Genomic DNA, 16,820 nt, shown 5'->3' on the forward strand with positions numbered 1-16,820 from the left:
GTATTGACAATGTATTCATTCATGTCGTTCTTGTCTTAAATCTTCCTCGTGGATGGTCCAATGCACCAAAAAAAAAAATCCAGAGAGTGTTATTGGGTGCTGGAATGCTGGAACAGCATTCAGGTACCAAATAGCACTCTCTGGATTTTTTATTTTGCTCTCTGTTTGCGTGTATAGACGCGGATAATCTGTGAAATACGCGTGTATAGGCGCGTCAAATCTTTAAAAGCCGCGTGTATATACGCGGATAATCTGTGAAATACGCGTATATAGGCGCGTCAAATCTTTAAAAGTCGTGTGTATACACGTGGATAATCTGTGAAATACGCGTGTATAAGCATAGCTAAACTGACAAAACGCGTGTATACACCCTCCTATCAGCGCGTCTAAGTGCAGCTAAACTGACAGAACGTGTGTATACGCCTGTGTACCAGCGCGTTTGACTATTCCTATACACGCGCTTTTACACGCATGTCTCTGGCCGCGATGATACCGAGCCCGTTACTTTTTTTCCACAAGTCATTTTTAGCGGCTAGGAGCGCGGGTATGAGCCCGATCCCTTGTAGTGTTTATGTATATACATAGAGTATGCATGCATAGAGCATAAAGAGTATTCTCTATACATACTCTATGTATGCATGCATAGACCATGCATACTCTCTATGTAGCTATAGAGCAAGCATGCATACTCTTAATGCAACCATAAAGCGATAATTCATATTCTTAATGTAGTCATTATGAAAGCATGCATAAAGAGTATGCATGCATGCTCTCTATTTTCTAATCCTAAACCCTAGCACCCAAGGGTATCAATAAGAAAAGCATAAAACATAGAGTGTGCATAAAAACATAGAGCATAGAGCATAAAGAGTATGCCAGATCTAAGGCTGATCTAAGGCTGCATAGAGCATGCATACTCTATGTTCACGGGGTTCACCTACAAATATATAAGTATACCACGTGAGTTCAAATGAAAGGGTTTTTTAATTCAAAATTTTAAATTAAATTTATAGAAATACATCTACACAAGGGGTTTTTTTAATCGATTTTGAAAAAAACCCATAATTCCATAAAGAAAAAGGGATCATTTTATTCATGAAAAATTTACATGTAAGGAGTTCTTTAAATACACACATGATACATAGGGTTTCTTAGTAGTACACCCCCGAGACTCTATGCATGTATACCTCTTTATGCATACTCTATGTATACATAAAGAGGTAGTAGTGTACCCCCCCAGACTCTATGCATGTATACCTCTTTTATGCATACTCTATGTATGCATCCATACACCATATATATACTTTCTCTAGCCATAGATCAGACATGCATCCTCTTTATGATGCAACCATACAGCAAGCATGCATAAAGAGTATGCATGCTCTCTATTCTGTATGCATGCATCGAGTATGCATAGATCATGGTCTCTATTATCTAACCTAAATCCCAACATCCAAGGGTGAAAAAAAAGGCATAAAAAGCAAAAACATAGGGCAGAGAGCATAGAGCATAGAGCATAGAGCATAGAGCATAGAGCATAAAGAGTATGCAAGCTCTAAGGTTGCATAGAGCTTACATACTCTATGTGCATAGCTCTTTATGCATACTCTATGTATGCATCCATAGACCATGCATAATGTCTATGTAGCCCTAGAGAAAGCATGCATACATAGAGCAAGCATGCAAACTTTTTATGCATCCATAGAGCAAGCATGAAAACTCTTTATGCATGCTCTATACATGCATAAAGTATGCAAGCTCTATGCATGCATAGAGTATGCGTAGCTCTTTATGCATGCATAGAGTATGCTCTATGCACGTTCTTTGTTCTCTAATCATAAACCCCAACATTGTATGGACAATACTGTGGTGCTTTCTTGGGAGTACTAGGGAACTAGTAAGGCAGGAGAGAGTCTTTTTGTTTAAAACCAAAAGTAAAGAGAAAAGTGACGATCTTAGGCTTTTTTTTTTCCGTCAATATATATCGAAATAAGCATCGGTATTTTTGATAGTATATACATCGGTATTTTTAACGACGTGTACCAACTCATATATCGACATTCTTACCGATAATTATTCTGATAGCGATGCAATACCAACGAATAGGGGCTAGGAGAAAAAATATATATATCTTTCCTGAAAAAAACCATTAGTAAAGCACCAAGCGCTTGTTGTGGCTCACATGTTTTGAGTCACATTTGTAGGCTCACACGTTTTTTGTATGAACTAGACTCACATACTTAGATTTTATAAAATAGACCTACTTGGGACATATGGGAAAGTTGGTGTGCATTACCAATAATTGTATGTAATAATTATACTTTGATATTGTAATGAAGCAGAACTAAGATCCAAAATATATAAATAATGGGCCATGGGCAAGACTATTATAAATAGGGCCTTGAGTTCATTGTAAGAATCTTTTTAGTCATTCATATCTTGGACACTTACATGTACTCTTGGCTTCTTTCATGGTGGAGATGGCCTTTCATGGTCTAGGGCTCATGGGGCAAGCTTGATAGCCATCCTCATGGTGAGAGGTTATTAAATCACTTAGGCCTTCTGCACATACCTTCTTTGCTACATGTGCATGTGCATTTCTTCTCTTTTCATCATAATCACATGGATTTCTCATATGTTTTTGATGCTCATCAAATGGATGTTAGATTTGGACTTTATGTGTTAATTTCTTTGATATTTGGTCTAGATCCATTTCAATTGGTATCAGAGCTTTGATTTTGATCCACTTTCTTGATTTATTTATTTTTAATCTTTTGCATTTCTTGATTTTCTTGATCAAGAAGATGGAGAAATTTGACAATTGGACTATTCAATCTCTCTTAATATTTGTTTTTTCTAACCTTTTGGAGCTTGGATCTTGATTTTGGGAGCTTCTAATGCATTTTAGGCAAGATATTGCAAGAAAATAGCACATGTGTTTTTGGTAATTTTCTTATTTTTTGCATGATATTTATGTATACTTTCTTGGATTTTCTTGATGTTAATGGGGAGGAGGGTGGACATGAAAAATTTAAGCTCATTTGGCCAATGTCTAAGGGTTTTGTGTGAGTTTTGATCCGAATTTGGGACCGGGACCAAAATTTTGGATAAGTTTGGACCAAAATTGGAAAAATTTCACTAATCCTTATTAGTGATGTTAATTATAACATTTTCTACTTTATTCTTCTTTCTTGCTTGATCTTCAGAGCTTTGGGAGCTTTAATTTGCAGTCTTAAGCTATAGCAAGAGATTAGGTTTTTGATTAGCCATGACATAGGCTTCACATAGACTAATTTCATGAAGGATCATGGTCGTGAAGGTTGATGCCTGGTACGCAGATTTTTGCTTCCATTACATGTTTTCTGTGGTTACTTTGGGCTTCCATAAGCCTAGGGTTGCATTAGAGAAGTTCATGGCTTATGTTTAGCCACGACATGGAGCTTATGAAGACAACCAGTCGTCGTCGCCCGCTGGACTACCATTTTCCTGCGTTTCCTATTGTCATTTTTGGGGTAGCATGGCTAATAGGCAAGCTAAGTTAAGCTTAGGTAAAGCCTAAGCTTTCTTTTAGCCCATTATGAGATTCACATAGGTTGATATATAACGATTTTTGGCCGTTGAGGACTAATTCGTGATGTGTGTTGTTCGTGAATAAGGGAAGATCAACATTCACATTGGATGGCTACCAAGCTTCAAAGATGCAAGGATAATGTGTAAGCTAATCCTTGATTTCATCAATGCTTCGATTTTTCCCTCTCTTGCATATTAGGGATTCCATAAAAATTAGGGGTTCTTCACCAAATGTTTGAGAAATTCCTTCATTAATCTCTTTATCATGCTTGGCTACATCCAAATTTGTGATCAATTTTTTCATGTAGAGATTTCATGGGACATTTTGATTTTCTTGAATTTTTTAGATTCTTGGAAAATTAAGGTTGGCTGATATCAACCTTTTCATGGATATGAGAACTCATAAGGGAGGCTAATTAGTGCTTATTCAGCTCCTAATCAAGTCATTACATTAGCTAATTCCTCAATTATCCATTTCTCAAGTGTTGCATTTAGGATTTCATAACAAAAACCCTAATCTCATCTAATTTATCAATTCCTCATGCCATTCACATACAATGGGAGCTAATCATTGTTCAAAGATGATCATATGCAATGACTATGCATCAATTAGTCTACCACTCTAAATCATAATTGCTAGACTATTCCTTGGCTTAATTTAATGAAATCTAAGCCCTTTGAGCTCCAAAATCATAAAAATCACCAAAAAGCTATGGTTTTTCACTTCTAAGATCTATATGAAAATAGAATGCCCTATACATATACACTTCAAATCAAAACTAAAAACAACAAAACTAACACATTCAAGGTTCCAAACCTTTATGTTTTTGGATCAACAACAGACAATATTGGGTGATCCCAATAGCTTGGAATAGATGGATAACAAAGCTAATCCCTAGACTAGTCCCCAACATTAACACCAAATATATTCAAGTCAAGAGATTACCTTAGCCTTGCCAAAACGTTTGTCATTGGATCTTGCCTTAGAGCTGCAGATGCAACTTTCTTACAAGGTGTGCTACTTCATCCATTGACATTCTCAATTTGTTGCAACACCAAAATAATCCTTGCCAATGGGATAAAGATAGGGCTCTCTATGCCTAGATGGAGGCAAAAAGAGATGGCCCTTCACAATGGTTCTCTCTCATAAAAGGCGAGTTGTGAAGAAAAAGCTATTGCAACTACAAAACCTACACCAAATCCTATTTAGCAAGCATCCATCAAACATGCAAGATTTAATATCATACATACAAGCAAGAAAAGGAAAGAGGAGAGCTCACAAGTATTCTACTTTGAGAAAATTCTTGTCGATTGCTTATCATCAAAGATATACCTTATATATAAGTGACTAGTTTTCACACTAGGCCTACTAGACTCAAAAGAGGTCCAACCTCTATTCTAATCTTAAAGCAAGTATGTATACAAAGTCCTTAGACTTTCCTTATTTGACATTTAGCAGCACAAGATAAGGCCACTTTATATGTTCCAATGCCATTTTACAAAAGATAAGCGCTGGTAAGATGACAAAGCACCTTAATATAGGTCAACTATGGCATGGTTAACAAACACATAAAGAGAAGACTGATCACATGCTCAATCACTAGCTCTGATCACATGCTCAATCACTAGCTCTAACACAAAATAAGAGAATGGACCTAAGGAGGCTTGAAGGTAACATATAAATCCATAATTGAAAATTAGAAAAGTATTAAACTCTAGCTAAGAAATGATAATTAATGACAATGGCACACTACTCAATGAAAACTCATAATCAGGTTTAATTAAGCCCATGCTTATACAACATTGAGAAAAGGTCTTGATCTATTTGACATTGAAATAATCAAGCATGCTTTTTTTCTCTTTTTACCGAGGTTTATTTTAATTCACAAAAAAAAAAGAGCATGATTTTTTTAGGTTACAACTGTTTTTCCATATTGTCCAGCAGGTAATCACACCAGCTTCTTGCATTCCCGACTTCACCTCGGCATATTATTAAGCTTCAATCGAACGCAAGAAATTTATCAACCTTACCGCGTATGGGCATTGGCATCACCTTCGATCTTAACATCTCATTTTCGCGTAAAAGAAGCCCCTCCTGGGAAAAAAAGCAGAAAGTCGCCAGTAAGAAAGCAAGAAACACATCAACATATCTTCCATTAACGTCAATGAACTCCTCAAAATTGCACCTTGTCACGTAGCTCTTCAACTTCTGTAATCATCAACTGCGTCTGGTCAAAAAGCCACAAGCGGTGATTAGATCGTGAATATAAACAAGTATCTAACTAAGCTTGATTAGATTACCTTTCTCATTTCAGTGAACTTAAACAAGTATCTCATTAGGCTTGATTAGATTACCTTTCTCAGATCACTGAACATAAACAAGTATTTAATTTAAGCTTTGATTAGCTTACCTTTCTCGCCCTTACTCTCTTTAAACCAGCTTCAAGCTGGCTTTCCAGCTCTTGTAAATCCTTCATGCGAAAGCTTTCTAGGTTTTCCCCTAGCATGTTTCTAAAGTTAAAAATCCAATTCAGCAAAGGTGAACGGTAATTATACAAAACCAGAGCAGATCTAGTTCAGAAATAAGGGCACCACCTATGCTTTTCCTCCATGAAAGCAAGGTGCTCCCTTATTTGAGCGACCTCATACCTCCAATACTGCAGTGAGAAATAATCAGAGATCAGAGATTAGAATTAATCATTAAACATTAGAAAAGCTGCTTGCCTCTGACATATCCAAAAATCCCTCACTCATCTCTAATCACTCACATTCAGCTTAGCCCAGCACTTGTTCCATATTTGTAAAAAAAAAGAAAGACTTCTAAATTTGATGGCAGAAGGGCAAATTTCTCCAAGATTTAGTCATAATTAGATTAAAGCGTGAAGAAAATTCTTGTTTGAAATTTTTAATCCATGGTGTTTATAAAAAAAAAAAGATGACGTAATGTTGGGTAAAAATGATTCGCAAAATAGTGACTCTCTGCAAGTGAGCTATTCAGACTATTTGCTGGTTGGAGGGAACACCCAGCACAATCATCGTGAGAGCTGGACCATGCATTGAAGCATGATTGCATGCTATTATTGTCACATGAATACTATGGATGTAGGTACATACTCATGGGTGCTATTTAATGAATCATAGCTCAAAGCAAAACCTTTGTACTTTTGGCGAAAACCATCATGTCCACTGGCATGATACAAGCATTGACATGCGAACCCCCTTCTACACGGGGATTCGCATGGCCGTAGTTAGATTTCGGGGTGATTGCCAGCGTGGAGGTTTTTTCCAGCCACGCTCGCGTGGCCACGCTGGCAGCTACCAGTAAAGAAAATGACGGGAAAATGACGGCCAGCATTGCTTTGAATGCGTGGGTCCACCGTCGCATGTCGTTGCCTGCTGCCACTAACCTCGCACTTATTCCCTGTAAACGAAACAGAAAGCCCCGAAAAGAAAACAGCCAAGCTAAAGAAGAGCAGGAACTTGGAGACATTCTTCCTCTCCTACCCAGCAGGTTCTCCAGCATTGAGACCTCCGTGCACACGTGGGGAAGGGCGTCGGCATTCCCTGATTTTCTCACGGCATTGGGCACTGGTGGATGTGGCTCTGTATATGGCGGCATGCTTCCTGTTGAAAGAAGCAGTTCCTGGCTGAAGTGACCACCATAGGTCGCACCAGCCATCAAAACATAGTACGCCTTGTTGGCTTCTGTTGGGAGTTCTCGCTACAGCGTGCCAGCTCCTCTGTTGAGCTGGCAAACTCGCTACAGCCGATTTGGCTCGTGTGCAGGTTTATTTTAGCTCATTTAGCAACAATCGATGGGCACCCTTGTTCCCACGCATGGTCTTTTTGATGTTTCCGGAATACAATGGAGACTGGTACACAATGAAAGGTCGAAGTACAAAGTGCAAAGGGAAGCTCGTATTCTATGGGCTCATGTTGGCGAGTTTGTGAACATAGAAGCACAAAATCCTGACTTCCCTACAACGTTTACGAGGTACTCCCACCATCATCGCACACCAGGCTCGCTAATACGGCCATTCAAGGATTCATGGCTTGAGAGCACCATGTAAGTGTTTATTTTCCATTACCTTATTTAAATGATTAGCATGCAAGGCTTTAGACTTATACCCAATTATCATTGCCAATAGATATTGGTGTGCTTTTGGGACACGTTGTGCTTCCAAACGTGTATGCCATGTGCATGAACAATTGGGTGGAAAAGATGTAGAGTGCAAGAGTAATGTGCATGAAAATGAGCTTGACGATGGGGAGTGGTTGTCCTACCATCAATGAAGACAGCGTAAAAGCCTCTACCAAATTAAATGCCAATTTGATCAAGAAAGAGACTAAGCCAAGGCGGCCACCCAAGGCAGCAGGAGAGCGCATTCGAGGGTGTCAATGCCATTTCATGGTGAATCGTCTATACTTGGATCCTAGCATCGCAGTTATATCTTATATTAATCCCTTTCACACAAATAAAGAAGATATCATTTGCCATGGGGAGCCTTGTAAGAATGAGGGAAACACCCTTCTTCTCCTCTCTCCATGGATTTCATTGGAAAAAAAAGTTTGGGTTTCTAACTTGTTGTTCAAGGGCTTTACTCCACAACAAGTTTTCGATGCACACATTCAAAGTTTGCATATACGACAAAGCAAAGAGCCCAAATGTCCAATGGTAAGGGATGACTACTTATTGCTCAAGATATACTCAATATTGAAAGGAAACATGCTATGGAGACATATCAACTACATGATGATGATGCAGAGACTACAAGGCGATGGTGTACACAAAATGCGGATATGATATTTGTTTACCAGGAGCAAAATCTTCAAGTACAGAAGGAATTCTTTTTAGGGATCCAAACCCCATGGCAAAGAGAGATTTGTGACAAGTTCGGAAATGGAAATTTGTTGGCTATGGACTCCACATTTGGAACGAACAAGTACAAGGTATGCTTCAATTCTTGTCTGTTTTCTGCCATGTTCAAGTCAAGGTACTTGTACTTACTATACCTAAAATGATGTAGTTCCATTTGTATACAATTCTCGTATTTGACACACATCGCAATGGCATCCCAATTGCATGGGTTCTTGCCTCAAGTGCCACCTTTGAGGCTGTGCGATATTGGTTGACAAAGTTTCGAGATCGCATGCTTGATCACCATACATTAGGAACTCAATGGAGTCTTCTTGGGCCCTTTAATTTGCCATGAGGTTATGGAAACGTTTAACTTTTTGACAAATAGAAGCCCGCCATGTAAGCAAAAACCATTGGTTTGTAAGAGAGGTGTAAGAGTGGTCAAAGGGTGCACTTTTTCCCCCAAAAAGGGGGGGGGGGGGGGGGGGGGGCAATTTTACAATTTTCGGACCTCCATAACTTCTACATACAAGCTCCGATCTGAGCGGAGATTACAGATCCGTGATCTACGCATCAAGAGCTTTCCATAGATATGTTACATGATATGGTTTTATCCGCTAGATTGTAAATTCCATTTTCCCCCCCAAATTCAAATTCGAATAAAGTAGCCGTTTTGAAGCTTCAAATTAGAAAACGTTTCTTCTTAAGAGAAAAGGTTTGACTTCCTTAAACTGCCAAATAAAAGGGCCCAAGAAGACTCCATTGAGTTCCTAATGAATCGTGGCAGCCAAATGCTTTCATGGTGGATGATGCGGAGAGGGAAATTGATGCACTGAGGTAATTTTCCTAACATAATGCATGGTGCTTGGACAATGCTTTATGACCATTGCTTGGATTTGTACCCTCAATACTTGGATTTGTACTCTCAGGGTCGTTTTCAATTTGCCGGTGTACTTGTGCTTATGGCATGTACGTAGGTGTTGGCTAAAACACCTCATTCGAAAGGTGAAAGATTGGCCAACACGTGCGGCCATGTTTCGGATGCTTGGTAACATCATGAATATGCGGGGAGGGTCCTCGTCTTCATATGAGCTCACCAAGGATGAAGCTAGGGAAATGATATGCAAGTTCAAGGAAGATTTTCAAAGTGAGAAGGAGTTCCTCCACTACTTTGAAATGCAGTGGCAGCCTAAAATAGGTGACTATGAGCTATTTTTCTTGCTTCAATGTGTTCCCAATGTGTTATGTTCTCTTATGGTCATATATGCTTACAAGTCTTCATCATGTTAGACATGTGGGTGTGTGTGACAAGGACATTGCCACATTCCAATCAAGACACGAATGGTGCAATCGAGGCGTACCATGGAGTTTTGAAGTACAGATTTCTAGGATCTTCTAAGAAAATGGTGGGGCGTCGAGTGGATTGGCTTCTTTACAAGCTAACCACAGTTTGTGTACCTCATTATTGGTACATACAAGTTGTGAAGGAAGGGGGGTTTAAGAGAAACAATGCCATTGAGAAGGTAGTGGAGAGCTCGCGTGAACGAGCTCTCAAAATTCCAGATGATTATGTGTCATTCATTGGTAGCAACATGAAGGCAGATGCTTATGTTCGAAGCCTCTCCAATCCAAACCAAGTGTACACTGTCTACAACTCAGATTGTCAATGGGCATGTTGTACATGCCATTGGTCCGAGCTTGGCAACATATGCAAGCATCAAATCAAGGTGATGCTCATGGCCGGTGTTCAGGAGCAAGGTATGGTGTCACATTGTGTGAGCATGTATGAAGATAGTGCCTTGGAGATGGTCCCAAGGAGACTACTTGAGATTAAGCCTGATGACCTCAACATCGGAGTGCCACTTTTGAGGATGATGCGAGCTTGGAGGAAGGGCACAATTGTGAGGATGCATCTTCAAAGTCTACACAGAGGTCAAGCTTGAATCATTTACATGACACTTTCCAACAACTTGTGGATTTTGTGCAGGATGATGCCGAGCTTATTCATGAGGCTACCACTAGCATGAAGAAGACACTTGGGCAACTACATACATTGAAAGCACATACATTGAAAGCACAAAGAGAGGAGGGCTACCACTAGCATGAAGAAGACACTTGGGCAACTACATACATTGAAAGCACAAAGAGAGGAGGGCATTGAGCTTGCAAAGTCTTTTGTACGAACTAGAGATGGCTTTGGGAATAGCTTGAAGAGAGCAAAGTCTTTCATTGAGAAAGGGATCAACAGGAAGAAGCGCAAAACAATGGATGACAATCAAGTTGGCACCTCCTTCATTGCTACAGTTAAGGGTAGACGCCCCTCCATGCAAGCCAAATTGGATGCACGTGCAGTTAAAGAGTCGATGCAAGCAACAATCGAGCTAGATGGCAATGATGCCCAGATTACATGATGGCATCTATATGTATGAATGTATAACCATTGTATCATCAAGCCCATATTACATGAAGGTGGATTTTCAAATCTATATAGGCTCTCTATTGTGATTTACAAATTGTTGTTCTAAGGTTTGGTAATGTACAATGTAGGCTCTCTCTATCTCCCTTGTCTACATTCTGAAAATTGAAAACTGATCTGAACCATAAAACTAAAAACTGAAAATGTCAAAATGTCATCAAAAAAGTAGGGTCTTCAAAATGTCATCCAAAACGTAAACCCCATGGCAAAAAGTACATAATGTCATCATAATGTCAAAATGCCATAAATAGAGATAGGCAGCCCTTAAGCTCATGTGTTCTTCCCTAGAATAGTCTCCACAAAAGCGTCGTCGTTCAAATCCAAGCCTTCATTCACATGAGGTTGTGAATTTCAATATAAGTAAATTTGAATTTCAATATAAGTAAATTTGAATTTCTCCTTTAATTATAGTAATTATAGGCATATGCTTAACATATACATATGTTTTTTAAGTTTGTTTGGTGGTAGTATAAAAAGTGCATGGTTGAAAAGAAAGACCCTTTTGCACTGAGTCATTGACCTAGTAGATGGGATACCAATACTGTAGTCGACAAACTTGATTATTACGAAACTATTCAAAAAACGTCTTAGGGGTTGGAGTTAGAACATTCAGCTAATCTACCTTTGATGTCAAATGGTTCAAAGGGGTTGGAGTTAGAACATTCAGCTTATTTACCTTTGATGTCAAATGGTTCAAAGGTGGTGTGTGGAGGCATTGAATATCAAAATGGTGGTATGTTATACAAGTGACTCCTCTATCAAATTGTGGTATTTTATATAAGTCATTCTTTTATCAAAATGGTGGTATATCTATCAAAATGTGTCTTTCAAGGTCAAGATGTTGAGGAGACATTGGAGGACGTAGAAGTGAACCATGACACATCATCAACCATTCAACATGACAATGAGAATGGCCATGTTTAAGATAAATAAGAAACCATAGTGGAGCATAAGCAAACTTGCACCAATATTGCATCATCTAGTAGTGAAATAAAACTTTTATAGACATCAATGATTAGTCAGGTGTTGATATAGAGACGGCATGGATGGTTTGATATAGAGACTGAATAGTTTGTTGCAAGATGGAAACGATGAAGAGAATTGCTTAATACTAATATCATGGATTCAATTTATCAATTATGTTTATTTTATACAACGACCTATAACAGTTACACCAGCACCTTTGTCTATGCTCCCTTCAAATTTGTTACTTAGTTTCATTACTCATCCATGGCCTGCCCGATGACCTTGCACTGCGATGCATCGCCCGCGTGCCCCACGACGCCCACTGCACCCTCATTTGCGTCAGCTCACCCTGGCGCAATCTCTTGAGCAGTGCCTGCTTCTACCACCTCTGCCAAAGCTTGGGCTTCGCGGAAGCTGCGTCTCTGCTTCTGATTCGAGTGCAAGAACGGCGTCCCCACTAGTTAGATTTGGGGGTGATTGGGTGGACCCACGAATTCAAAGCAACGCTGGCCGTCATTTTTTTACTAGTAGCTGCCAGCGTGGCCACGCGAGCGTGGCCATTACTTTTTGCCACATAAGCTAGAAAAAACCTCCACGCTGGCAATCACCCCGAAATCTAACTACAGCCAATTCGCATGGATGCAAAGTACTCCATGGGTGGGTTCTCAACCTAGAGGCTATAAACCACCAGGTTAATGCCTTGAGGACATCACTCAAGGTTTGTTAAATTAAGTGTCATACTGATCACTTAGTGGAAGTTCACAATGTGCCCAACCATCCTGCACACATTTTCACCATAAGCATGCATAGACTTGATGTAGCATAACAGGTTTATAGAACCGTTCTATTGGAGATTACAGGTTTGTTGCAAAGTACATGAGTTTTTTTGAAAGCACTACTTGGTAAGTTATTGCAAGTAATCATGTCTAATAGTCTATCCCAAACTATGAGCGAGAAGCTCGACAAGAATAACTTTCAAGCATAGAAATTCAAGATAACCAATTTTCTTATGAAAAATTGATAATGGAAGTTCATCACAAGTGATGAAAAGGACCCAAAAATTGATAAAGAAAATCCTACCCACAACAAATGCAGGCATATAAAACATGGAATAAAAGAGCCAGAAAGATGTTATACTGGTTGTATGTCTGTGTGATAGACTCTATGATTGTGCATATAGATACACAAATGCTTAAGAAGGCTTTGGACAACACCTTGGTGAAGTTGTACAGTACAAACACAACCTCAAAAGATGCAGCTAAAGCAAGAGCAACATGATGTTAACCATAGACAACTCCAGTATAAATGATCCAAATTTTTGGACCGTTCGGGGTAAATTAAAAATTTTAAAAAATTCTTGAAAATTAGTGAAAATTTAGACAAAGATTATTTTAAATTTGTAAAAAATCTGGGATTCGTGATTGGCATGTGGTGGATGCCCGTGACCATTCAAATTTCTTTAAAAATCTATTTTTTATCCATAAAATTAAAAAATCCATTAAAATTATAAATTTTTATTGTATTTGAGAATTGTTGAGTGGAATTGGAAATTTCGTGTAAACGATGGGATTCTCAAGAGAAATAAGAAATATTCTAGAAATTATTTTTAGAAATCCTATTTTGGCAAATCTAATTGCTAAATGTTTTTTGAAAAAATACACGTTTGGAATGCCATAAGATAGGTTTGGTGGAATTCAAAATTAGCGTATTTTGAGGCCCTGAAAAATTAGAAACAATTCATGGTAATTCTTTTTTCTCGCAAATTCTTATTTTCGAGAGTTATTTGGTATTCTAGTATGTTTTTATGTACTCACACTAGATAAATGCGAGTTATTCGCATATTATTAATGCGAGCATGCCTTGTATTAATAATTTGTGCGTTTGGATTGATTCTAGATGGTGTTTTCATGATTTTTTGCCAATATCTAGCCACCAAATGCTAATTGAAGCATTTTTCTTATGTGCACTTGATTACAGTGAATTAATTTGCTAGAACTTTTGGTCAAAAGGGATCAAGAGAAGGGTAAAGAAAAGTATAATCCAGATTCACAGAGAACTCATCTACCATGGCTCATATTAACTTTTCGGTCAATGACATAAGTTATCATCCCAATTTTGGAAAGGAAGATCTTAAATTCCATGAAGAAGAAGAGGAGGCGGTAACAAAGAGTGAATTTTGAAAGGTGACACAGCGTCTCGAGACTATAATAGCAAAGTGCCATGATGAGATGGAATCACTTAAGGTGCAGATCTTAACTCTGCACAAAGCTCTTCTAGCCACCTCATCTACTCCTACCAAAGCAGTTGCTCCCTCTTTTGCACCAAAGGTGTATGGTGGGGAGAAGAAGGAGGACACAAGAATGTGTGGATACCTTGCTTAATAGGTGGACTACACATTTTACTTTTCACCCTTTCACTAATTACGCAAAAACTGCAGATGACACAGGGATTGTAAAAGGGGAAAGTTTTGACTTGGTGGAAGGATCTAAAAGAATATTCTATTCCCACTACTTGGCAAGGATTCAAAGATGCATTCAAGAAGGAGTTTTTCCAACCTGAGGATAAATTTGAAGTTATTGCCAAGCTAGTTAAAAATAGCACGGCTAATCAGTCTTTTGATAACTATGTGTAAAAGTTTAGACAGTTGGCTGCTAAAGCCAAGTCTGATGATCATACCTTATGTGGTATTTTCATCAATGGTTTATCTCGTGATTATCAATACAAGGTGAAGAAGTGCAAAGTTAAAACACTTGAGGATGCTATTTAGGCTGCTCAGGTTTTTCACAAGACAATGATCGGTGCCAATTCATCAAAATCAGCTGAATCAAGTGAAAAGAAATCCATGTTCACTTATTCAAATATTGGACAGAGGAGCAGAAAATTGGTTTTCACACCAAAACCTAAAATGGTGATAACGCCAGCAAAAAACCAAAGTTTATGATAGTGAGAAAAATATCACATAATTTAAATGTGAAGAGAAAGGACATACAAATAAATTTTATCCTCTGAATGGAGCTTCAACAACTTCGATGCCTGGACAAAAGGCAACATCAAAAAAGTTCATTCCGAAGAAATCCATACATATTATAGAACTTCAAGGTAAATTCTTTGAAGTTAATATTACGCATCTTGAAGGAACCCAATGTTCAAATTGTACTTTCAATAAAGACATTTATAGTCCAAACAAATTATTTTGTGTTTATGAATTAGTGAAAGGACATCAGGTTTCATATTTTGTTTGATCCTGATAATATTCACGATTTTATTGACAATATTGTGGTGCAAAGGATGAAGCTCAAAACCATGTAGAATGATCACATGTACAAGGTCAGGATGGCTGGAGGAGAACAAGTCCAATTTTGGGACAAGAAGGTGTCAAAACTACCGTTGGACATCCAATTGTACTCAGATAGGCTTGATTTCCATGTCATAAGCTTGGGTCATGTAGATATAATTTTGGGAATGAAATGGTTTCATAGCAAAAATAAAAATGTTTCTATTGATTGGGTCAAACAATGGAAACCTTGTAACTCTTAAAGGAAACATTGTTGTACCCAAGGAAACTATTATCAATGAGCTGGAATTGATGGAGGATATTTTTAACTATGAACTTTTCTAGTTGGCTATGGATCCAGTGTCTTCATGTGTTCATTTTGATGTAAACATTGTTTCTTTGGATGTTTGGGAAAGTGTTAAGTTTCATTAAAAGATAATTTCAAGATGTATTTCCTGATGAGTTGCCTTATGGAGTATCTCCTAAACGAGAGGTGGACCATAAAATAGAGCTATTACTAGAGACGAAACCTGTTAGTATTCCTCCGTATCGACTTAGCCAATCTAAGGAGAGCCAAACAACTAGCTGAATATTTGAGGATGGGTCAAATTATACCAAGTAAGTCTCCTTGGGGTGCACCAGTTCTCTTGGTTAAGAAAAAGGATCAAGGTACATGGAGGATGCGTATTGATTACAACCGTCTTAACAAGGTTACAATTAAAAATAAATACCCATTCCCTAGATCAGAGATCTTATTGATAGATTGCATGGAGCTAAGTATTTTACAAAGCTTGATTTGCAAACCGGCTATCATCAGATCCGTATAGCAAAGGAAGATGTGCCTAAAACTGCTTTTAGGACAAGATATGGCCATTATGAATTTTTATTATTACCCTTTAGTCTCACTAATGCACGAGCTACTTTCCAACAGATGATGAATGATATATTTTGAGATCTATTAGAAAAATGTGTGGTAGTTTTCTTAGATGATATTTTGATATACAACAAAACTTTGGATGAGCATGAAAGCCATCTTAAAGAGATTCTAGGAAGGCTCAGGAAAGAAAAACTGTATTGTAAATTATCTACGTGTGATTTCTTTAAAAAAGAATTGTTATACTTAGGTCATAAGATCTCTCGGAATGGCTTATAGAGTATAGATTTGGATCGGATCCAAAAGGTTTTGGAATGGCTAGCAGTTAAGATCTTTCTTAGGTTTTGTGGCATTTCTTCGAAAATCTGTTAAGGATTATTCGAAGTTGACTGTACCTTTTACCAATCTTCTTAAAGGTAAAAATAAGAAGTCCAATTCTCCAATTGTGTGGAATGATAAGCTACAGGAGGCTTTCGAGATTTTAAAAAATAAAGTTCGAGATACTGTGTTAGCCTTGCAAGATCCTAGCAGACCCTACATTGTTGAGACTGATGCTAGTTATTTTGCGGTAGGCACAGCTTTGTTCCAGGATGGAAAGCCTATGGTCTTCGAGAGTAAGAAACTCAATGATGCACAGAGACTAAGTACCCAGTTCAGGAGAGAGAGTTGTATGCAATCATTTATGCTTTAAAGGCATGGAGAAAATATCTTTACGGGTCTCAGTTTATGGTCTTGATAGATCATCAGTCTTTACAGTATATTTGTGAATCAACCAGTCTTAAAGGGTAGAAAAGCCAAATAG

At 38.2% G+C, this 16,820-nt stretch overlaps 1 protein-coding gene across 1 annotated transcript in view; it reads right to left on the bottom strand.

The window, feature by feature from the left end:
• Positions 1–16,820, bottom strand: part of LOC147633143 (agamous-like MADS-box protein MADS1) — a 96,805-nt gene that overhangs the window by 10,203 nt on the left and 69,782 nt on the right. Inside the window, exons 4-7 of the mRNA XM_086805688.1 lie at positions 6,166–6,227; positions 5,982–6,081; positions 5,757–5,798; positions 5,602–5,665 (exon numbers count right to left, since the gene is read on the bottom strand). Coding sequence (XP_086661814.1) covers positions 5,602–5,665; positions 5,757–5,798; positions 5,982–6,081; positions 6,166–6,227 — 268 coding nt within the window. The remainder of the gene's footprint in view (positions 1–5,601; positions 5,666–5,756; positions 5,799–5,981; positions 6,082–6,165; positions 6,228–16,820) is intronic.

Source organism: Cibotium barometz, chromosome 12 (genome assembly GCF_041138505.1).
Source record: "Cibotium barometz isolate CiBa-2024 chromosome 12, ASM4113850v1, whole genome shotgun sequence".
NCBI classification, from domain to species: domain Eukaryota; kingdom Viridiplantae; phylum Streptophyta; class Polypodiopsida; order Cyatheales; family Cibotiaceae; genus Cibotium; species Cibotium barometz.